General features: G+C 45.3%; 1 protein-coding gene across 1 annotated transcript in view; it reads left to right on the top strand.

The window, feature by feature from the left end:
* Positions 1-23,768, top strand: part of SLC30A6 (solute carrier family 30 member 6) — a 123,198-nt gene that overhangs the window by 16,359 nt on the left and 83,071 nt on the right. Inside the window, exons 2-5 of the mRNA XM_040350761.1 lie at positions 311-397; positions 1,762-1,846; positions 2,395-2,437; positions 9,121-9,186. Coding sequence (XP_040206695.1) covers positions 311-397; positions 1,762-1,846; positions 2,395-2,437; positions 9,121-9,186 — 281 coding nt within the window. The remainder of the gene's footprint in view (positions 1-310; positions 398-1,761; positions 1,847-2,394; positions 2,438-9,120; positions 9,187-23,768) is intronic.

Here is a 23,768-nt window from a genome sequence, read left to right as displayed (position 1 = left end):
CCCACTTTGTAGCAGAACTTGATGTTCACTCGTTGCTACCTCTCACACTTACTACATTCGACTGCCCATAGGGGGTTTACCCTGACGGTCACGTGTACTCCACGCTAGGTGGCGCACACACCTTGCCGTTTGAGATTTCAGACCATTCACTGGACTTTTTAGACACACCTTGTATGTATTGTAATGCTCATTTAGCTGTTTAAAGTTGCCCTTTTGAAAAAAGTGTGGTTTTTTTTTTTTTTTTTTTTTTTTGCATTAACCATCACATTTTCCTTTGCATAATGATATATGCTTATCTCATTTACTAAAGGGGTCCATACACCTTTTCCGAAAGACACATCGCTCTTTGCTTGGCAAACTAATGCAGGAGTTTCGTCTAGTGACCGCAGACCGCAGAGTAAGTATACACTATAAAGATCATCATACTAAGGGCAGACGTTGGGGATAAAATGTTGCTATCCTGCACAATACTATTAATTTGACAGTACAATAAAATGTTCACAGTTGTAACCTGTGTCCTGGAAATATTAAACTGTTTCATGGTCTACCACAGGGGTCTCCAAACGTTTTACTTTACTAAGGACCACATTCTATATTTTACACAAATTTGCGGGCTGGAAAAACAATTTTATAAATGAATCCACAGTAAAAGAGTAGAATATAATTTGACTTGCTGCTGACAGCAGGACTGGATGGTGCTCCTGTATCCTTTGCTGGTACCTAAATGCTGGAGCATCATGCAGCGTGGCTAAACTTCCAGTGTGCATGAGACTTTACATCTGTGTCCCCATCAATTTCCCCATTCCGCAGTGTCCCCATTACTCAGGGTATCCCCACAAATTGGTGTTCCCATTAGATCCCTCCCACATTTTTGTGTCCGCATCATTCATCGGAGTCTCCCTGCACATTTGTGTCCCCATCACAGCCCACCCCTGCCTGCATATTTGTGTCCCCCGTCAGAGCCACCCCCCCCCCCCCCCCCCACACACACACGTTTGTGTCCCAATCAGCTGCCCCCCAGATGTTGGTGTCCACGTCCAGAGCCATTCAACCCACCCTACATACATGTGTAACCATCTCACAGCAGCCCCGCTCCTTGCACGTGTACTTTAACTTTACCAGCGCTTCTCAGACATTACACTGGCTGTGCAGACCTGCTGCACCTCCCGACTTCCCCGCTGGTATTGCACACTGGTTACTGGTTAACAGCGGGGCGGGAGCCGGGAGGTGGCAACAGGTCTGCACTAAAGCACCTCATTGGCTGCTAGGATGCCCACGGTCCCCCGCAGCCAACACAGTGAGACGCCGGGAGAAATTGCAGGACCTGCGCTGCATATTGCCAGGGGGTGAATATGCAGAGCAGGTTTCACAACGGACAGGAGGACTAAGGACTTGATCTGCGGGCTGTAAGAAATGGCCTGGCGGGGCGCATGTGGCCCGCGGGCTGTACTTTGCACACCCCTGGTCTACAGGCCAAAGGCACATTACCACTTTTGATCATAGCTTTGCATTATATAAGCAAATACTAAATATATCTCAATATATGAGAAAACAATGCACATTACACCTATCCCTCTCTTCAAACATTTTCTACCTGTCTTCCGTTCGTTCAAAATAAAAGATGTTCCTTAAATGCAATGCTATGTTTTTTTTTTTTTTTTTCTTTTTTTTTTTTTTATTGAACATTTCTTTTAGTACAGCATATAATGTATGGTATTTCATGTTGCATTATTTTAACAAGGAATATGCTTTCTGCTTTAGTCATGGAAGATTTTGCTGTTTGGTGCTATAAATGTGGTTTGCACAGGATTCTTACTCACGTGGTGCAATTCTACAAACAGTATGGGTATGTTATTATTTACACACATTTATTTGTGTCAAGGATATTGTTTAAACAGTCAATATTCTCATCTTAAAATGTGTATATATATTTTTTTTGTTTGAGAAAAACACTGTCGATTTAGTTGTCTGTGTATTTCCTGTCCAGGAGACACAACCACAACTTAAAAGGAAATCTTCCCCATCAGCAATTTGGATTACTAAAACACTCAGCCAACTCTTCTCTGCTTTATACAAATCTAAAATGATGTTTTGCCTTTACATAAGCTTTAATTTGAAATTTTTTGTATGCCAATATGTCCCCTAATACAGTGGTCATCAACCCTGTCCTGCAGGGCCCACTAACAGTGGGCCCTGCAGGACAGGGTTGATGACCACTGCCCTAATACACCTTTCCACCTAAAAACATAATATAGTTGCACTTCTGCTGTATAAGTGTCAGCTTTTCCCAAAGGAAAGTACACTTTGTACTTTTTTTTTTTTTTTTTTTTCTTGTTTGTTTTTTTCTTTTTGCATCTTGCACACTATATAATCCTGTTTTTTCTTTCTTTTCAGCCCTTACTGCTTACACCTATTTAACAATCTTTGATCTCTTCAGGTAAGATCCTCACTTAGGTTAAAACCACTAAGCATTGAGCGATGGAAAAGAGGGAGGTGATTGTAATGCTGCGTACACACGATCGGACATTCCGACAACAAAACAGAGGATTTTTCTCCGACGGATGTTGGCTCAAACTTGTCTTGCATACACACGGTCACACAAATGTTGTCGTAAATTCCGATCGCCAAGAACGTGGTCGCGTACAACACGTACGACGGCACTCTAAAAGGGAAGTTCAAAACCAAGTGCGCCACCCTTTGGGCTCCTTCTGCTAATCTCGTGTTAGTAGAAGTTTGAGAGATGATTCACGCTTTTCAGTCTCGTGCTTTTCAGTCTGTTACTGCTCTTCAGAAATAATATCAGTTTGTCAGAACTCTGTGTGAATATCAGCAGCAAAACCACTTCATTATTCTAGCATTATAAAGAAGAAAGGAATACGCTGCATTAAAAGATTACAATTTTGCAGCGTGACAAATGTGCTATGTCCATTACGAACGCTAGTTTTACCAGATCGAGCGCTTCCGTCTCGTACTTGATTCAGAGCATGCGTGGAATTTTGTGCGTCGGTATTGTCTACACACACTCGGAATTTACGAGAACGGATTTTGTTGTCGGGAAAACTTGAGATCCAGCTCTCAAATTTTTGTTGTCGGAAATTTTGACAGCAAATGTCCGATGGAGCTTACACACGGTCAGAATTTCTGACAACAAGCTCCCATTGAACATTTGTTGTCGTAAATTCCGATCGTGTGTACACAACGCAAAAATGCTTGGCTCCATCTTCCTGTCTTTTGATGTACTGATTTAAAATGTGCCTCTTTCTTTACCCATGCTGGACAAAGTAACAAATTAGGGGTAGATTCAGGTAGGAGATACGACGGCGTATCTCCAGATACGCCTGCGTATCTCCAGATACGCCGTTGTATCTCTGAGTGTGCAGCGTCGTATCTATGAGCCTGATTCATAGAATCAGTTACGCATAGATTTGACTAAGATCCGACCGGCTTAAGTCTCTTACGCCGTCGTATCTTAGTTGCAATTTTAGGCTGGCCGCTAGGTGGCGCTTCCGTATATTTACGCGTCGAATATGCTAATTAGCTAGATACGCCGATTCAGAAACGTACGTTTGCCCGGCGCATTTTTTTTACGTCGTTTACTTTAGGCTTTTTCCGGCGTATAGTTACCCCTGCTATATGAGGCGTATCCTATGTTAAGTATGGACGTCGTTCCCGCGTTGAAATTTGAAAATTTTACGTCGTTTGCGTAAGTCGTTCGCGAATAGGGCTGGACGTAATTTACGTTCATGCGCCGTTCGTAAAGTACGTCAAATACGTGGGGTCACAGTGAATTTACATAAAACACGCCCACATCATCCACATTTGAATTACATGTGCTTACGCCGGACCAGATACGTTACGCCGCCGTAACATAGAGCGCAAGTTCTTTCTTAATACGGAACTTGCGGCCTAAATTACGGCGGCGTATCGTATCTGAGATACGTTACGCCCTGCGGAGAGATACACCAATGTATCTGAATCCGGCCCTTAGTGTGTAAGTGCCCTTAAAAATACCTGGTATGTGTGGGAGCATATGACCTTCTCCTTCATCTCCCAGGATGCAGTAGTCAGTCGCTAGGCCCGAACACTATCAAGAACATTTGACCCGAAGTAACACACCCACAAGAACATAAAAGTAAACAAAACAAAAAAAAATAGTATATTGCAGCTCACAGTACCAATCCTTAGAAGTGGGGGCTGCAATAAATTCATTGTAAAGGAAAAAATTTTATTTAAAAATAATAACAAACATTTTATACTTTCCTGCTCTGTTTTGCACAGAGAAGTCTCCTCGTCTCGGGTTCCTGGCCAGCGCTCTGGGCCTCTCCTCCTTGCTGAGTGCCCAAAGCCGCTTGCTGTGGGGGCACTCGTGTGTGCTTGCTCCCGAGCCGGCTCTCTGCGTCCATAAGACTCGGAGAGCACGGCTCAGCCCCGCTCCAGCCTCACTGGCCATGATTGACAGCAGTGGGAGCAAATGGATCCTGCTTCTACATCTCGTTCAATCTGGAGGGAGAGACCCAGGAGAGCCCTCGGGTCTTGTGCACATCACTAGATTGAGATCGGGCTTAGGTAAGTATTATGGGGCCTGAGACGGAAGGTGCACACTGAAGGCTTTTTACCTTCCTGCATAGAATGGTAAAAAATCTTTCAGCCTTTACAACCACTTTCATTTTTAGGCTTTATTTTCTCCCTTTTATTACACCTGGTGATCCTGCCAATAACAAACAGCCTTGTTTTGGTGGGTTTGCAGTTGTGCCATACTTATTTCATTTTTGAATGATGGATTGAACAGTGCTCTGTGAGATGTTCAAAGCTTGGGATATTTTTGTATAACCTAACCCTGCTTTAAACTGTCCCTTGGCCTTTATGATGCTGTTTGGTCACTAAGGTTTTCTAACAAACCTCTGAGGGCTTCACATTACAGCTGTATTTATACTGAGATTAAATTACACACAGGTGGACTGCATTTACTAATTAGGTGACTTCTGAAGGCAATTGGTTCCACTAGATTTTAGTTAGGGGTATCAGAGTAAGGGGGCTAAATACAAATGCACGACACACATAAAATGAGAAGAAAAGAGGTTTAACCTTAAACTGTGTAGAGGGTTCTTCACTGTAAGAGCAGCAGTGATGTGGAATTCCCTTCCATAGGCGGTGGTCTCAGCGGGGAGCATCGATAGTTTAAAAAAAAATATTAGATAAGCACCCGAACAACCACAACATACAGGGATGTACAATGTAATGCTGACATATAATCATACACATAGGTTGGACTTGATGGACTTTTTTTCAACCTCATTTACTATGTAACATTTCAGATATTTATTTGTAAAAAAAAAATCTGAAAACCATTTATCATTTTCCTTCTACTTTACAATTATGTGCCACTTTGTGTTGGTCTAGCACATATAACCAAAAACAAATGTATTTTATTGGGATTTTAACATGACAAAATTTCAAGGGGTATGAATACTTTTTCAAGGCTGACAAGTATGACAGCGGTAAAAGATCACCTGGTATATGATCATACAGTATGATCATATACCAGGTGATCTTTTACCGCTGTCATACTTGTCTCTCTTGAATTTCTTATTCAAGCCAAGGATATATAAAGCATAAGAAATTAAACCATCAGACATTTTTCTAGTTACTAATAAGGCCCCTTTCAGACAAACGGCTGTTTTGCCGCAGCTAAAAGCATGCTTATGTTTTGCTGGAATTCAAGAATCCAGGCACAGCAATTAGCTGCATTTGTACAGTGCTTTTAGCTGCGGTTGCGTTTAGCCGCGGCACGATATTGAACGGGGATCCGACTTGGATCCCTGCCAATACCAAGCACTGCGTTTGGTATGAATCTTGAGGGGGAACTCCACGCCAAATTTCAAATAAAAAACCGGCATGGGTTCCCTCTACAGGAGCATACCAGGCCCTTGGATCTGCTATGGATTTTAAGGAGACACCCCGTATGCCGAAAAACCGGCGTGGGGTTCCCCCCAAAATCCATACCAGACCCGTATCCGAGCAGCAGCCGGTCGGTCAGGAAAGGGGTGGGGACAAGCGAGCGGCCTCCCGCTTCCTTAACCCCCCCAAGGCCGCATGCCCTCAACATGGGGGAGTAGGTGCTTTGGGGGCAGGGGGGCGCCCTGTAGCCCCCCCACCCAAAGCACCTGTCTCCATGTTGATGAGGACAGGGCCTCTTCCCGACAACCCTGGCCGTTGGTTGTCGAGGTCTGCGGGAGGGGAGCTTATCGGAATCCGGGAGCCTCCTTTAATAAGGGGGCCCCCAGATGCCGGCCCCCCACCCTAGGTGAATGAATATGGGGTACATCGTACCCCCTAGCCATTCACCTGGCGGAAAAAAAATATGTAAAAAAACACACTACACAGGGTTTTTAAAGTAATTGATTAGTCGGCTCCAGGGCCGCCCTCTCTTCTTTAGCTCTTTTACTAGGGGGGCCGCCTTCTTCGATGTCTTCAGTAGGGGGGGGGGGTGTGTCGGTCTTCACCGCCATCTGGTTCTCTTCCGCCGGGGGGGCGCTTTCTTCTTTAGCTCTTTTACAGCGGCTCCCCTCCCGGCTTCTTCGGCGGAGGGTGCCCGGGCTTCTGTCGCCTTCTGCCTTCTTCTCTTCTTCGATGTTGACACAACGCTTCCTCCCGCTGTAATGCCGTGTGCGTGGCTCGCACCGATTTATATAGGCCTCTTATGACGTCACAGTCCCATCATGCTCCTGATGTCATAAGAGGCCTATATAAATCGGTGCGAGCCACACACACGGCATTACATCGGGAGGAAGCGACGTGTCGAAGAAGAAGGCAGAAGGTGACAGAAGCCCGGGCACCCCCCGTCGAAGAAGCCCGGGAGGGGGGCCGCTGTAATAGAGCTAAAGAAGAAAGCGCCCCCCCCGGCAGAAGAGAACCAGACGGCGGTGAAGACCGACACACCCCCCCCCTTTGCAGAAGACCTCAAAGAATAAGGCCCCCCCTCGTAAAAGAGCTAAAGAAGAGAGGGGGGCCCCAGAGCTGGGTGAATGGCTAGGGGTACGATGTACCCCATATTCATTCACCTAGGGTGGGGGGCCGGCATCTGGGGGCCCCCTTTATTAAAGGAGGCTCCCAGATTCCGATAAGCTCCCCTCCCGCAGACCCCGACAACCAACGGCCAGGGTTGTCGGGGAGAGGCCCTGTCCTCATCAACATGGGGACAGGTGCTTTGGGGTGGGGGGGGCTACAGGGCGCCCCCCTGCCCCAAAGCACCTTCCCCCCCCCCCCCATGTTGAGGGCATGCAGCCTGGCACAGGCACAGCCTGACCGGCCGGGCTGCTGCTCGGATACGGGTCTGGTATGGATTTTGGGGGGAACCCCATGCCGTTTTTTTGGCATACAGGATGTCTCCTTAAAATCCATAGCAGATCCAAGGGCCTGGTATGCTCCTGTAGGGGGAACCCATGCCAAATTTTTTTATTTAAAATTTGGCATGGAGTTCCCCCTCAAGATTCATACCAAACGCAGCTGACACAGTGCACTGCGGTTATGTGCCGATAGCTGCGGAATTTCGCAGCTGGACGCATTGAGATCTATTTTTTCTATCTGCACAAAATCGCGGGGAACAAAATCGCGGACCCGATCGCCGCTGGAGTCCCGCGATCGGTCCCCGGAGCTGAAGAACGGGGAGAGCTGTGTGTAAACACAGCCTCCCCGTTCTTCACTGTGGCGCCGTCATTGATCGTGTGTTCCCTTTTATAGGGAAACACAATCAATGACGTCACACCTACAGCCACACCCCCCTACAGTTAGAAACACATATGAGGTCACACTTTTCCCCTTCAGCGCCACCTTGTGGTTAACTCCCAAACTTCAATTGTAATTTTCACAGTAAACAATGCATTTTTTGCTGTGAAAATGACAATGGTCCCAAAAATGTGTCAAAATTGTCCGAAGTGTCCGCCATAATGTCGCAAAAATTTATAAAACTATCCCCTATTTTGTAAACGCTATAAATTTTGCCCAAACCAATCGATAAACGCTTATTGCAATTTTTTTTTATTTTTTTACCAAAAATAGGTAGAAGAATACGTATCGGCCTAAACTGAGGATTTTTTTTTTTTTTTTATATATAAATTTTTTGGGGATATTTATTATAGCAAAAAGTAAAAAATATTGCATTTTTTTCAAAATTGTCGCTCTATTTTTGTTAATAGCGCAAAAAAATAAAAACCGCAGAGGTGATCAAATACCACCAAAAGAAAGCTCTATTTGTGGGGAAAAAAAGGACGGCAATTTTGTTTGGGAGCCACGTCGCACGACCGCACAATTGTCAGTTAAAGCGACGCAGTGCCGAATCGCAACAACTGGCCATGGTCCTTTAGGTTCGGGTCTTAAGTGGTTAATTGAACAAGCTGAAGTTAGAAGCTGAATGTATACTGTTCTGCTGTACCAGATTTTGCAATCTCCATATTTAGTAAAGCAATCCCTTTGTTTCTAGGGAGATGAGATCGGACAAAGTTTCATGTTTGAGATGGAGTTTGATAGATTTGATGAGTTTGACATAGAAGGCTATAGTTAAATGCCGTGAAAACAACTTGTAACATAAACAGTTGGCATTGTTAAATGAAACCCTTGTTTACCTTTTTCAGCCTCTTTATTGCATCTCATTACTGATGGTCATCTGCAGCCAATTATTCTATACATACATGCGCTAGAGAAGTGGTAATATTGCATTTCTCTGGACAGGTTTCCTGATGGTGACCACAGTGTATCATGCTTGCATAATGTGTGTTAAAACAGCCGCTTGCTGTCTCCATCGGAGGCACACCTGGCTGGGTGACAACGCAAAAGCACAATAGAGAGGCAGAGACCACACGACGTCACCCTATAACCAAAAATTACATTACCTCTGTTTAAGTTTATGTGAGATTTTAGTTATAACATAGGTAAGTTAGGACATCTATAATACAATAAGAATGTAAAGGTTGATGGGCGCTTTTATCATTTAACTTACAGTTTGGTTTCGTACAGTGTTTGTTCTATTTAAGTTCTTAAAATGTCTGTTATTGTCAGTTGAAGGTTTAGGAAAGCTAGGTTTAGCACCGTCCTATACTAATCCAGACTTTCTTTTTGTTTCAGTTTATTAACATGTTTGATAAGCTATTGGGTGATGACGAAAAAACACAGTCCCACATATTCCTTTGGGTATGTATTTGTTATGTTTATTTTTTTTTTTTTTCAAAATTCTTTATTTATACAATACAACGGGCGATCTCGCACAGATCACAGCAAAAGTGCAACATACAGTGGTGAGCATAAACTCGCAAGTTAAGTGCATATCAGTTATACAGTCATATTCATCTAAGTCCTATAAACATGACCCGTCGATACGCCCATATTTTCCTGTTTTCTAAGAAATAGTAGTTAGAGGTAGAAAGGGGGTTGGTGGACAGCACCAGTGCCCGAGGGAAGTATGGGAATAAGAGTAGAAAAAGAAGAAAAAGGGGGGGGGGGGGGGGGGGTTCGCGGGCATGGACACCCGCATCTCCGGGCCCGCTTGTCTTGCAGATTTATCTATATTGGGTTTGGGTCATCGTCCTCTGCTCCATTCAGGCTGGGGCTGCTGTTAGCCTCGTTCAGCCCTAGAGCGGTGGGCCTCTGAGGGACTGTCCCTCGTCTGAGTATTTGTGTACGTTCCACAGTTGCCATGTATTTTTGTAGGATTCCTGTCTGTCCTGGTTTGATAGGGTCAGGTCTTCCAATCTTCCAATGTCGTCCACCTTATGTAGCCACATTGCCACGGTCGGTGGATCGGGGGACTTCCAGCAAAGTGGAATGCAGGCTTTGGCGGCGTCAAAGAGGTGTCTGAGAATCGACTTCTTATACACACGGGTCGGGATGTCAGTAGCGTGTAGTAGATAGAAGGCTGGGTCGTCAGGGAGCTGTCGTTCCGTAAACGTCTGGGAGATCTTTTTGACCTCCGACCAGAAGGGTTTCAGTTTTGGGCAGGACCAAAAGATATGTAGTAACGTACCCGTTTCGCTCTGGCAGCGCCAGCACAGTTCGGACGTTGTCTGGTATAGTTTACTGAGGAGAGCTGGTGTGCGGTACCAGCGTGTCATGATTTTATAGTTCGTTTCCTGCACTTTTGTGCAGATGGAAGATTTATGTGTAAAAGTCAATATGTTTTGTTTTCGTTTTGTCGAGAATGAGCAGTGTAGGTCATGTTCCCATTTGACTATGCATGGGATTAGGTAGCCGTCCGGTGGCGTCAGGAGTGTGGTATACAAGATGGACAGGGCATGCGGTAGGGCATCAGTGCCCGAGCACAGCTCCTCCAAGGGTGTCAGTGTTTGCATCCTTGTGTCGGGAAGTGGCAAGGAGCGAAGGAAGTGATGAAGCTGAGTTGCTGCCAGGAAATTTAAACTGTAGTTTCCAGTCGGGTCTGTCAGTTCTGTCAGGGTTCTCCAGCGGCCGGCCACACTATAGTGGGAGGCCCTAAGCATTCCCTGGTCCCTCAAGTTTTGGAAACTCCCATCCCGTAAACCTGGCTGAAAGTTTGGGTTGCCCAGCACTGGATATAAGGGTGAAACTCCCTGTGTCGGTCCTGTTCTGGATAGTAATTTAGCACACACCTTAATCGTGGTGCCTATCAGCGGGTGGTCGCGTACCAGTCTGGGGAGTGCCGCGAGGCACCACGGGGCTGTCTGCAGTGGAGTCTCGCTCTGGGCTTGTTCTATGTGAGGCCACAATTTTATGTCCCTGTGTCGACCCCAGTCAATGAGGCGATTGAGATGGGCAGCATGGTAGTACGCCCGGATGTCAGGCATGGCCATTCCCCCGTATATCTTGGGCATAGTTAGCACCGATCTGCGTATCCGGGGATGTTTTCCGGCCCACAGGAAGGTCCTAAATACATTCTGGACTTGTTTGAAATAATCTGCTGGTATATGTACGGGGAGGGCTTGTAGGAGGTATGTGAACTTTGGCAGTATAGACATTTTTAGTATATTGCATCTCCCGAACCAGGAGTGAAGGCCGGTGGTCCATTGGTCTAGTAGTTTTTGGACAGCTTTTAGTAGTGGCGGAAAATTTAGACGAAATGTTTGGGCGAGGGTCGGGGGGATGTGTGTGCCGAGGTAGTGTAGGGCTGTGTCCGTCCACTGTAGTTTAGTGCTGCCGCGGAGTCGCTCTAAGCATGAGTCCGGGATTCCCACTCCCATCGCCACCGACTTGCCCATGTTGATCTTAAGGTTAGATATTTGTCCATATGTCTCAAATTCTCGCATGAGACTGGGGAGGGACACCATCGGGTCAACTAAGGAGAAGAGCAGGTCATCCGCGTAGGCGGACACCTTGTACTCTCCTCTTCCCAGCTTGACTCCGGATATGGTCGGGTTGTGCCTGACATGACGTAGGAAGGGTTCCAGCGTAAGGGCAAATAGCAGTGGCGACAGGGGGCAGCCCTGTCGTGTTCCATTGCTTATTTGGAACGGTCCGGATAGGACCCCATTGGCTCTAACCCTAGCGGATGGGTCAGTATATGTCGCCTCTATCCAGCTGAGCATCTTACTGCCCAATCCGATATGCGACAACGTTTGAAACATAAATTGCCAATTTACGCGATCGAACGCCTTTTCGGCGTCGGTGCTAACGAAGACGCACGGTGTTTTGGTGGTGCTTACTCTGTGGACAAGGTTCAGGACTTTGGCAGTGTTGTCCCTCGCTTCTCTTGAGGGAACAAAGCCCACCTGGTCCAAGTGGATCAGGTTCGGGAGGTGATTTTGGATCCTACATGCCAGGATTTTGGTGAGGAGCTTAAGGTCTACGTTTAGCAACGAGATAGGTCGGTAACTACCACACTGACCTGGGTCCTTTCCTTCTTTAGGTATGACCGCTATCTGTGCTTCCAGTGTGGAGACATGAAGCTTCCCGCCAGCACCCAGCATGTTAAACAGTGATACCAACTTAGGCCCTAGAGTTTGAAGGAACGTCTTATAGTAAGTCACGGTCAGCCCGTCTGGCCCCGGTGCCTTGCCTGGTTTGGTAGCGCACAGAGCCGACTGTAGTTCAGGAAGGGTAATGGGTTCTTCTAGCAGATCTCTGGTGTCCGTGGGTAGTGTCGGCATGTCTGACGAGGATAAGTAGTCGCGCATCGCGGCTATGTCAGTGTCTCGGCGTTTCGGGGGTAGGTTGTACAGGGTTCCATAGTATTCTCTAAATACCTCGGAGATGGATTGTGGTAGTGATGTTTTCTGGCCTTCACGGTCAGCTATGTGTGGAATATAGGATGCACCGGTCTGGGATCGTAGAGATCTCGCCAGCATCTTCCCGCATTTATTCCCCGCCTCATAGACTTTATGTCTACAGATTTGGAGCGCGGCCTTTGCCTTGTATGTCAGAACATCTGTAATCTGCCTACGTACTGTGTCTAGCTCTACTCCTCGCTGTTCCGTGGGGGTTTGTTTATGTTGCTTCTCTAGTGTTTGTAATTTAGATAGTAGGTTATTTAGTTGTTCTGTCCTTAGTTTTTTCTTCCTAGCTCCATGCTTGATAAGGACGCCGCGCACGACCGCCTTATGGGCCTCCCATACTACTTCTGGTCTGCTGTCAGGGGTGGTGTTGTCTGTGAAATAGTTTGTCATTTCTTTCGTTACATCTGCTATAATGTCAGGGTCTTGTATTAAGGACTCATTCAGGCGCCATGGGTGTCTCCTTTCGGAGTGGAGATCCGTCAGGGCGTAGATCAACGTGACCGGAGCATGGTCCGACCATGTAATTGGGCCTATGGTGACCCCCCTAACTGCACTCAAATTCCTATGTAGCACTAGGAAGTAATCGATTCGGGAATAGACTTGGTGCGGCCTGGAAAAGAAGGTGAAGTCTTTTTCACCTGGGTGGAACAGCCGCCATGCGTCCACCAACTGAGATTGGTGGAGTGCTGCCTGTGCTCTACTACGTGCTTTAGCAGTCATTGAGGATAGACCCGAGGACGTGTCATCTTGTGGTGATAGGGGCATGTTGAGGTCCCCACCCATAATCAAATGTCCAGCGGTAAATCGCGTCAGAACCTTAAGTTGTTTGGTCAGGAAGTCTACCTGGTGTTCATTCGGGCGTACAGGTTAGCTAGAGTGATCACTGAGGTGCCTATCCGTCCCTTTATGAACAAAAAACGTCCCTCAGGGTCCCTTCTCACCTCATTCAGTGTCCAGGGCACTCCGGCCGCAATAAGGACCGAGACACCTCTGGATTTCGCCTCCGTATAGGATGAGTGATATACCGTGGGATAGTGCCTGCTTTTCAGTATAGGTAATTTATCTTCCCTAAAATGTGTCTCCTGTATGAAGACAATGTCTGCCTTCTGTGCTCGGATGTCATGTAGCAGTATCTTACGTTTTTCGGGTGTGTTCAGGCCCTTGGCGTTTAGTGAGAATACCGTCAGGGCGTCCATGTCCGCGGGCAGGGGGGGGGGGGGGGTAGGTTGAGTAGTTCAGGTGTAGTGGTTCACCGGGTTGGTTGTGTCCCCAGACGGGGAGCAAGGAAAGAATAGAGAAGAAATAGAAAAGTAACCAGCACCAGGTGGTGTGGTCTGGGAGAAAACTAATATAGCTTTAAACAGCTAGCACGCTCACCAGTGTTAACTGGTGTATGAGCGCAGTCCTATGTGGGTCGGTGGATAGACAGAGCCGATGGCGCGAGCTCCCGACTCCGTCCATCCCCCACGGCCAAAACAGTTGTTAGTCTACAGTAACAGTAATGCAATCAATGGTAATACAGTATTGGTTTAGTGAAAATAATAGGAGAGAAAAAACCAAGTCTCTCAGCATAAAATATGAACAAAAATAATAAGAGCAGTGCAAAACAGAACGTATTGAACATTAAATCTCACTTTACCCGTCCGCAATCTCAGAAATGAGCGGGTCTGGGAACAACCAGCTTCCAGACCGCATGTCTGAATCACATCGTGTCCCCTTCTCTCCCTATACAACGTTCCCAAACTGCCAGTATCTCCCTCCACCCCGAGCTATCCATCCAACACATCGTCCCACTTCTCTCAACATGCGTATGGCTTGCAGATCTCAGAGCGTATTACCCTCCTCCCAGCTCCGGCCTAAGTTGTGAGCTGTCCCATGTCCCTTTCCCTTATACATTCTCCATCATTAGGAACGAACCCTTCTCCCAGGGGGGGAGATATCCCCGACACTCCTGGGGTAGCGACCACCCTCACCCTACCAGCATGGGCAACTAGGTTGAAATAGTATGTCCAGTACTTGGTCCATTAAACAATGTGGACCGGTCTTCAACTGCGCGGTCAGTAGGTGGTGTTGGTGATGGTGGGCTGGAGCGTAGCAGGTTTATAGATTAGGGCGCGCTCTAACAGCGCGGGTGCCCAGTGGGTCGCCAGCTTTTAGCGCTTTTAGTGCCCATGTAGCGTCTGGGACTCCTCCATCCTGGGAATGGTGGTGTTCCCTCCAAGCTCTAAAAGTCCAGCTTCAAAAAGTAATGAGGGGGGGGGGGGGATCTCCACTGTGGGTGGCAGGGAATGTAACCATTCTAACAGCCCCAGGGTTCGAGCTTCATCTGTCCTTGTCCGGGAGACCGGGGGTAAGGGCACGCTCTAACAGCGCGGGAGCCCAGGGGGAATGTTTGAGTTGGGTGACCAGTTCACTAAGCTGCGTCTCGGGGTACATCCCACCTCCACTCGCGCATTGGGTCTCAATATGTGGGTTTCCTCGGCCATCAACCGTCCAGTGACATCATAAATCTAATCTCTTGGCAGGGGGGGAGAGAGTGTCTCCGGCGTAACATAGAGGCGTGGGGTACCGGGAGTGGGGATTGTGGCCTACGGCCTACTCACGGTTTGCTTCTCCTGATGGTACACGTTGCCTTCTCCGACCGCGACCTTGTTGGCGGGCTCCCCTGCCGGGTCTGTATAAAAAAAGAGAAAATGCGCCAACCTAAGTGCAGTAAGTAGGTATTTAATTAAAGCAATTTGCACAGTAAAAAAGGGCTACTCACAAAACCAGTATAAATACAGGCATGTTATGGAGGAGACGGCTGGTCCGATGTCACAACTCGTAGTCAGCAATGCAACAGGCTGGTCTCTTATCCTAGTCCCCCGGGTGATGTAAATAAAGGTCCTAGATGTTTGGTAGCCTTAGGGGAACCCCACAGAGAACGGGAGCCGTAGATGCTGCACCAGAAGCGGCGTGCGTTCCAGCGTGGAACGCAGCGTATCGCCGTATAACCGGAAGTGACGTAGGGGCTTCGGACAGCCAATGGGATGACGCGTTTCTCAGCCTCCGCTGGTTCATCAGATCCATGCTGTCCAATAGGAGCGGACATAATAAATAAGCAAGGGAATGCCATGATTGGTCAGCGGCGCCAGTGGGCAGATACACACAATAAAAGGAAGGAATTCATATGGAATAAACTGGGGAAATACACTGCTAGTAATGAATGATTAAATCAAATATGATTAAAAAAGATATATGATTAAAAAAGGACTTTTGGAAATGGGATCAATTTAAAAAACAATTTAAAAAACAGATTTGAAAAAACGAACAGCAATATATCATGTCATTGTAACAGGCATGTCTAGGCATTGATTTTGGATGAACATCACTGTGTGGGTAGGATATGTTAATATAATTTATACACTTACATAATATATATACCAAAAAAATTGTATACAAAAAATATATAAGGATGAATAATAAATAAATAACAATAAATAATGGAGCAATATGAAAATAAAAATAAAAATAAAAATAAGTATAAATCTCAAAAGGTCAAAAAATTATTAATTAATAATAGTATCTGATCCATAAAAGATCATAGGTTCACCATATATGTATATGAAATAAAATCTGTACAATAGAAGATAGAATATAGAACCGACACATCCAAAACTAATCATAAATCAAGGTGTGTATATATATATATATATATATATATATATATATATATATATATATATATATATATATATATATATATATATATATATATATATATATATGTACATATATATACACATAAAACTGATGATAATTCAAAATATTAATGATACACTGGTGCATGTAATGCACAGTGTATCTATAGATAATGACACAATAGATGACCAAAAAACTATTACACAAGGTAATCCTGTAGTACCCCGTGCATGTATCAAATACGTATCAGAAAAAAAGGGGGAGGGGTTTCTATGCATATATATAAAAATATGAGAATATGAAAAGTACAAAGAACTATCCTTAACCAAAGGGCAAAATCTGTTGGAAGTAGGAAAAATAGGAACAACCTGCATACATTAAATGATATTATTCGTCTCAATTTCCTCGTTGAGGCCATGAGGCGACATCGTGTTTAAAGAATAAATCCAGAAAGTTTCCTGTCTGCATAGGCGCTGAAATCTCTCAACTGCAGTAGGGGTTTCAGGAATAGCCTCAATGACCCATACCTGCAGGAGAGAGATATCCTTGTGATGGTTAATGGCAAAATGACGTGCAATACTAGACTTGGGGTCCCCAGCATGAACAGCACGTCGATGTTCCCCAAATCTAGTACGAAGCGCTCTAATAGTTCTACCCACATAAAAAAGTCCACAAGGACAAGAGATGCAATAAATGACATAAGTCGTCGAACAGTTATAAAAGGAATTCAAATTATACGTTTTGTCATGAATGACAAAACTTTTTTGTCCATGCTTAACATAGGAACAAGTCAAGCATTGGGCCTTTTTACATTGGAACATTCCGACAAGAGGAATGAGCGTGAGTTGTTTGAGCCTATTAAGTTTAGTATTACCAGAGGATTTTATTTTACTAGGAGCAATTTTACTCTTGACGCTGGGCGCCCTACGGTAGGCAAATTTAGGCTGAGCTGTTATGGATGAGGACAGGTGGGGATCCTGAATAAGAATGGGCCAATGTTTTTTAATAATATTTTCCATTTTTTTATATTTAGCGTGATACTGGGTAATGAAACGGGTAGTGGGGGCCTGGTCTGTTTTCTTAGATAAAGGTAGGGAATCCGAATCATAATTATTACAAGCGGATTCCACGAGGTTAGGAGGATAACCTTTGACGATGAATTTATCTTTAAGATTAACACTCAAAGATTTGTAGTCCTCCAATCTGGTACAATTACGTCTAAGACGATTAAATTGGCTTTTGGGAACATTATTGATCCATTTGGGGTGGTGGCAGCTAGAATAGTGGAGGTACGAATTCACAGCGGTCGGTTTGGTGAAGTTCCTAGCACCAATGATATGATCGTGAAAGAGTTCCAGATCCAGATAGCATAACGATTCGGGGTCACTGGCTGAAGTGAAAGTCAGTCCAAAGGAGTTGTTATTGCAGTATGCTAAGAAATTGGTAATGGAGTCAATAGACCCATCCCAGATCATTATAATGTCATCTATATAGCGACCATAGAACACGACATGTGCCGAAAAGGGGTTGTTTTTATCTATATAGCTAGCCTCCCATCGACCCATGGTCAGGTTGGCATAGCTTGGTGCAAAATTTGCACCCATGGCTGTGCCTTGCTTTTGTAGAAAAAGATCATCATCAAACTGAAAATAATTGTGTTCTAAACAAAAACGAGTTGACAAAAGGATGAACTCAATCTGTTGTATGCTTAGACTACAATCGTCATTAAGGAAGTGTGAAACAGCCTCTAATCCCACAGAGTGTGGTATGGAAGTGTAAAGCGAGCAAACATCAAGAGATAGCCAACGGTACGAAGGCTCCCAGGTATAAGGGGTCAACAACTCGATTAGATGGGTACCATCACGAATATAGGATGGGAGGGCTTGGGCGAGTGGTTGTAGGAAATGATCAATGTAGAGCGAGAAACTGGTGGTGATGCTATCCATGGAAGCAACAATGGGACGACCAGGTGGATTATTAGCATCCTTATGTATCTTAGGCAAATGGTACAAGTACGGAACTTGAAAAAAGGGTTTTCGGAAAAAAGCAGCCTCTACCTTGCTCAGCGTTCCATCGAGGAGGGCCCGCTGAACAATATCAGATGACTCAACTACAAATTTTGGCAGGGGGTCATATTTAAGTTTCTCATATGTATCTTTATCTGAGAGTAATCGTCTAGCCTCAGTCATATAGTCATTCTTGTCTTGTATAACAATCCCCCCTCCCTTATCGGCAGATCTAATAATAATATCAGGATTGTTACTTAGTGATTTTAGAGCTGAATGTTCAGAGGGTTGGAGGTTACTATGGAACCGAGTAGCACCAGAGGGGTCCGACTTGCACAAGTCGGTGAGCTCCTTGAAAACTACCTGATAAAAAGTTGAAAGGTAGGGGCCCTTGGACTGTGTAGGGTTAAAAATGGACTTGGGTCTAAACGGAGTGTGGGTTATGGAGCGAGGAGAGTGGGTATATTGGGACCATACCAATAGATCCTCATCTTCTCCATTATCTCCATCGGCATTCCATAGATCACAAAGATCCTGGATAGCCTGGAGGTCAGCAGAAGTATCCAAAGTAGGCGGATTGTCACTTGGTAGTTGGGCCTCTACAGGGACAGCTGAAGTTTTCATATTAAAATGTCTTTTTAACGTAAGATTACGAATAAATTTATTTAGATCTTTAAACATAGTAAAGGAATTGGGATACATAGTAGGAGCAAAATTGAGACCTTTGGCTAACAATGAAAGTTCCTGCCCATTCAAAGTGAGAGAGGATAAGTTATAAATCTTCACAGTTTCCGCAATTTGTCTGGACGCGGAGAGTGAGGATTTATGTTTCCCCCTGCCTCCTCTCGTGCCTCGTCTGTGTGCTTTCTTTTTAATTGGGAAGATAGAGGCTTTGGTAGGGGGGTCTGCAATAAAAAAGAAGCAGGAATAATATCGGAGGAGCCTCCAAAGGAGACTGGTGTAGTGTCAATAGGCACTACACTAGGCCCACAATCATCATGGCAAGACAGGACATCCATAACAGGAATACTAGGATGCGCTGTATGATGGGAGGATTCTACCGGAAAGGGGTGGGCTGGTAGACTATCAGAGCTGATGATGTCGGAACTATAAACCGTGGGAGAGGGTGTCAGTCTATCAGTGGAAGATGACATCCTTTTTGATGGAATGATGGAAGTGTCGGTTAGATGTTGAGTAAATGTTGGTACCAAATTCAGGGACATAAGTGGTACAGGAGTAGAATGGGACAAGGCTTTTTTCCAATTGAAAACTCTTTTATATATGTAGTCATTTAAATCTCTCCTAAATTTGTGTAATTTATTTTGAATTAAAGCATCTTCACTTTTTTTAGTATTAATTTTAAACATTTTTAACCATAAAATGGGTAGGGAAGAGTATGTGGAATAAAAGTTGGTAATATTATCTATAATTTTCTGTTGCAAAAGAAGGCAACGTTCAGTTCTATGCTTGATGAGAATCTGAATCCATTTCTGGGTGCAGAACTCAGCTATGCCTTCCCACTCGGTGGAGGCATCAGGATTCAAAAAGGAACACCCTTTAAGAACCCGAAGTCCCCTGGGTGAAATTTTAGAGGCAAAATATTGCTTCAAAAAGAAGCAATCCCACCATTGTTGATTGGCAGAGATGGTGAGGTCCTCTATGCGTCTCATTCTAGTACATGTGTCTTTATATTTAATATCAGACCACGTTCTAGAATGGACTAGGGGGCTAAAGAAATTGGTAGGAAATAATGTATAAAGTTCATCCAGAAAATCAAATTTGTGTTGCTCGATAGACTCTATAAGGTCCATTTTAAAAAGAAAAAGAAATGAGGAGTAAAGGGGGCAATAAAAACAATATACGAACAGTATAAGATCGCTTAAAAAGAAGGAAAAAATAAAATATATATGTATATATATGTGCGCACATATGTGTACACACAAACATACATATACATAGAATATAAAGTGTGCACTATACTCAAAGAGCAAAAGAAGACCAATTCAATAGTAGGCTTAAAGTAGGGAAATATACATATGTATCTCTCTCACACAAGCAGGTGTATAGAATAATTTACTATGACAACGGACCGAAAGAGGGGGGGGGGAAAGGGGAAAGGAGGGGGAAGGGGAAGGTAATAATAAACGGATATTATATTATAGCTGAGCACTACTAAGTCTGCGGCACATCAAAAAGCTTCAAAGAAATCAGTGTAATATGTATAGATCGATGGCGCAAAAACCAGGAGAGCACAGTCAACAATAAAAAAGTACATACATCATATGGTCCATGTCAATAAAAATGCCGGGTCTGTATCTCGAGGGTCCTCCACGTCCCTGGGTCCGAGGCAGGAGTTGGAGCCAATCAGGTACTGGCACCCGATCCGTGCCCAGGTAATCGAAGAGGGCCGGGAGGTCTGCAGGCGTTTGGACGGTGAAGGCCTCTCCATCCTTCCGAAAAGTCACCGCGAGAGGGTAACCCCAGCGGTATGTGTAGCCGCGCTGTCTGGCGACGTCCAGCACTGGCTTCAGCATCGCACGGCGGCGCAGGGTTGCTCTCGAGAGGTCCGGCAGGATCTTAATCTCTGCGTCTCCTATGCGGATCTCGCCACGGTCCCAAGCGTTCCTGACGATGCGCTCCTTCTGCGCGTAGCGGAGGAGTCGGCACACGACATCTCGGGGCCTGGTTGGATCGTCTGATTTCTGGCCTAGCGCGCGGTCAATCTCCACCGTCTCCTCCGGGTTCTCCAGCGCGTCTCGGAACAGCCGCAGCAGTGTGCCGTCCAGGTCCTCGGCCTCCACCGACTCCGGTATGCCCCTAAGTCGTAGGTTGTTGCGGCGGCTCCTATCTTCGGCCTCCTCGAGATGCAGCTGGAGTGTAATTGCCGCTTCTCTGTGGAGGTCTCTGTCTCGCTCCAGGCCGGATACGCGCTGCTCCAGGGTTGTCAGAGATCCCTCTCCCGCGGTTACCCTGTCCGTGAGGGTGGACACCTCCGCCCGAACCTCCTGGAAGTCCCGACGGTGTGCATCCTCCAGCCTGAGCACTAGTGTCTCTATGTCGGAGCGGGTAGGGAGGGCCTGGAGGAGTGCTCGTATCTCCCGCATCTCCCGTTCCGTCGACGCGCCCCCCGGTTCCGCAGTGGAGGAAGACATAGCCAGGTCTCCCTCGGATGTCTCGGGCGCGGTGGGGTCAGTTGGCTGGTCAGCCGGGTGGAAGGTCCAGAGGGCCTGCTCTGAGTCCTCTATCGGGTCGTCATGCGGGGTGCCACGTGGTGCCGCCACTCTTGCTCCTGATGATATCGGCGTATTAGGGTGAAAATAATGGTGTAAATCTCCCGTCTTAAGGCCCGAACGGGTACGCCTGGGTGTTCCTCTGTTTTTTCCTCCTTTGGCAGATTGCATGCCTGTATTTTGAGGTTTATGGCCGGTATAGAGGAGGACGAGGCCGGGAGCTCCAAAGATGTGCGTCCTCACTCAGCCATGTCCAGGCCACGCCCCCCATGTTTATTTATTTTGAAAAATATTTTTTTATTGATTTAAAAAAAAAAGCGGTTCACACTTGACTAAATTTCTAACGCTCAACAAAAGTTCCTATAGCATTTGTATGGTTTTAGTATGGGCATTAGACAGGCGTTTTACAAGCATTAATGAGTTTTAAAAATGCTCCCCAACCCCCCTATGTGCAGTTATGAAGCGTTTGACAAGCCTTAAAACTGCTCCACGCAGTAAATGAACAGATCTTAATGCCCTGCAACTGCCTGCCAAAGCATTTGTGAGGTGTTACCATAGACTTAAATGGAAGGCGTTGAAAGGCTTCAAATGCTTTCAGACTCAACATGAGGTTTCAATTTGGAAGTGTCTATTGTATCTTGTATGTGCTGTCTATTGTATCTTGTGCATAGGCATTTGAGGGGCCTTTTTAAGGCCCCTCAAACGCCTTATCTTAATGCCAGTGTGAACTCAGCCTTACAACACAGAGCCTTTTGGACATACCCAGGCTCAACTAGTCTCAAAGACCAGAACTATCTATACATGGGTCACTATCCTGTAAACGAGTTGCATAATGTTGCTTTGTAAAAAGGTTACGATTTATTAACAATACCCTTCCAAAATGCTAGTGATGGTGCATAAAATAATGGATTTACGTGCATAAAATGTAATGGATAGAAACATCCTATGCGCATTTTTTGGTACCAAGTCCTCAGCCAACCCCAAGAGGCAAACTGGAATGGTTAAGGGACTGGCATCGATGGAAGCTCCAGCAAAGTGTGGGTAACCTTAGTTACATAGTTAGTCAGGTTGAAAAAAGACACAAGTCCATCCAGTTCAACCACAAAAAAAACACAATGCAATTCCATACACCCAACTCCACACCCACAGTTGATCCAGAGGAAGGCAAAAAACCCCAGCAGAGCATGATCCAATTTGCTGCAGCAGGGGAAAAAATTCCTTCCTGATCCCCCGAGAGGCAATCGATTGACCCCGGATCAACTTTACCTATAAATCTTAGTACCCAGTTATATTATGTACATTTAGGAAAGTATCCAGGCCTTTCTTAAAGCAATCTGCTGAGCTGGCCAGAACCACGTCTGGAGGGAGTCTGTTCCACATTTTCACAGCTCTTACTGTGAAACCTTTCCATATTTGGAGATGAAATCTCTTTTCCTCTAGACGTAGAGAGTGCCCCCTTGTCCTCAGGGTTGACTGTAAAGTGAATAACTCAACACCAAGTTCACTATATGGACCCCTTTATATATTTGTACATGTTGATCATATCCCCCCTTATTCTCCTCTTCTCAAGAGTGAATACATTTAGTTCTTCTAATCTTTCCTCATAGCTGAGCTCCTCCATTCCTCTTATCAGTTTGGTTGCCCTTCTCTGCACTTTCTCCAGTTCTCCGATATCCTTTTTGAGAACTGGGGCCCAAAACTGAACTGCATATTCCAGATGAGGTCTTACTAATGATTTGTACAGGGGCAAAATGATATCTCTGTCTCTGGAGTCCATACCTCTCTTAATACAAGAAAGGACTTTGCTCACTTTGGAAACCGCAGCTTGGCATTGCATGCCATTGTTGAGCTTATGATCAACTAAAACCCCCAGATCCTTCTCCACTACAGATCCCCCCCAGTTGTACTCCCCCTAGCATGTATGATGCATGCATATTCTTAGCCCCCAAGTGCATAACTTTACATTTATCAACATTAAACCTCATCTGCCACTTAGTCGCCCAATTAGAGCATTGAGGTCGGCTTGTAAATTGGAGACATCCTGTAAGGACGTTTTTCCACTGCATAGTTTGGTGTCATCTGCAAAGACAGAAATGTTACTTTTGATCTCAGACCCAATATCATTTATAAATATATTAAAAAGTAAGGATCCCAACACTGAACCTTGGGGTACACCGCTGATAACCTTGGACCATTCAGAGTGAGAATCATTAACCACGACTCTCTGAATTCTGTCTTTCAGACCGTTTTCTATCCATTTACAAACTGATATATCTAATCCGGTAGACCTTACCTTACACATGAACCTTCAACCAAACAATTTGCATTTCCAGACAATGCCAAAAGATGTGGTCAAAATCGGCTGGCAAGTCCGTACATCTCCAACATTCCACCGAAGAGGATCCATAAATAACCAAGGAGTCCTCATATAAAAGGGCAGTAGAGCCAAACTGAGACACAAAGGCATGTTTCTGCTGCAAGTATCTTTAAACGGGTTCAAGTTTTTTAACTGAAACCTGCCCTTAAGCCGATTTAAAGGTACATAACTTCCACAATATCCTCAATCACTTGATTCCAACCTTTGGCCAGATGACTGGATCTGGAGTATCTCTAAA

Source organism: Rana temporaria, chromosome 4 (genome assembly GCF_905171775.1).
Source record: "Rana temporaria chromosome 4, aRanTem1.1, whole genome shotgun sequence".
Classification (NCBI taxonomy): domain Eukaryota; kingdom Metazoa; phylum Chordata; class Amphibia; order Anura; family Ranidae; genus Rana; species Rana temporaria.
This window is presented reverse-complemented; position numbering and strand designations above follow the sequence as displayed.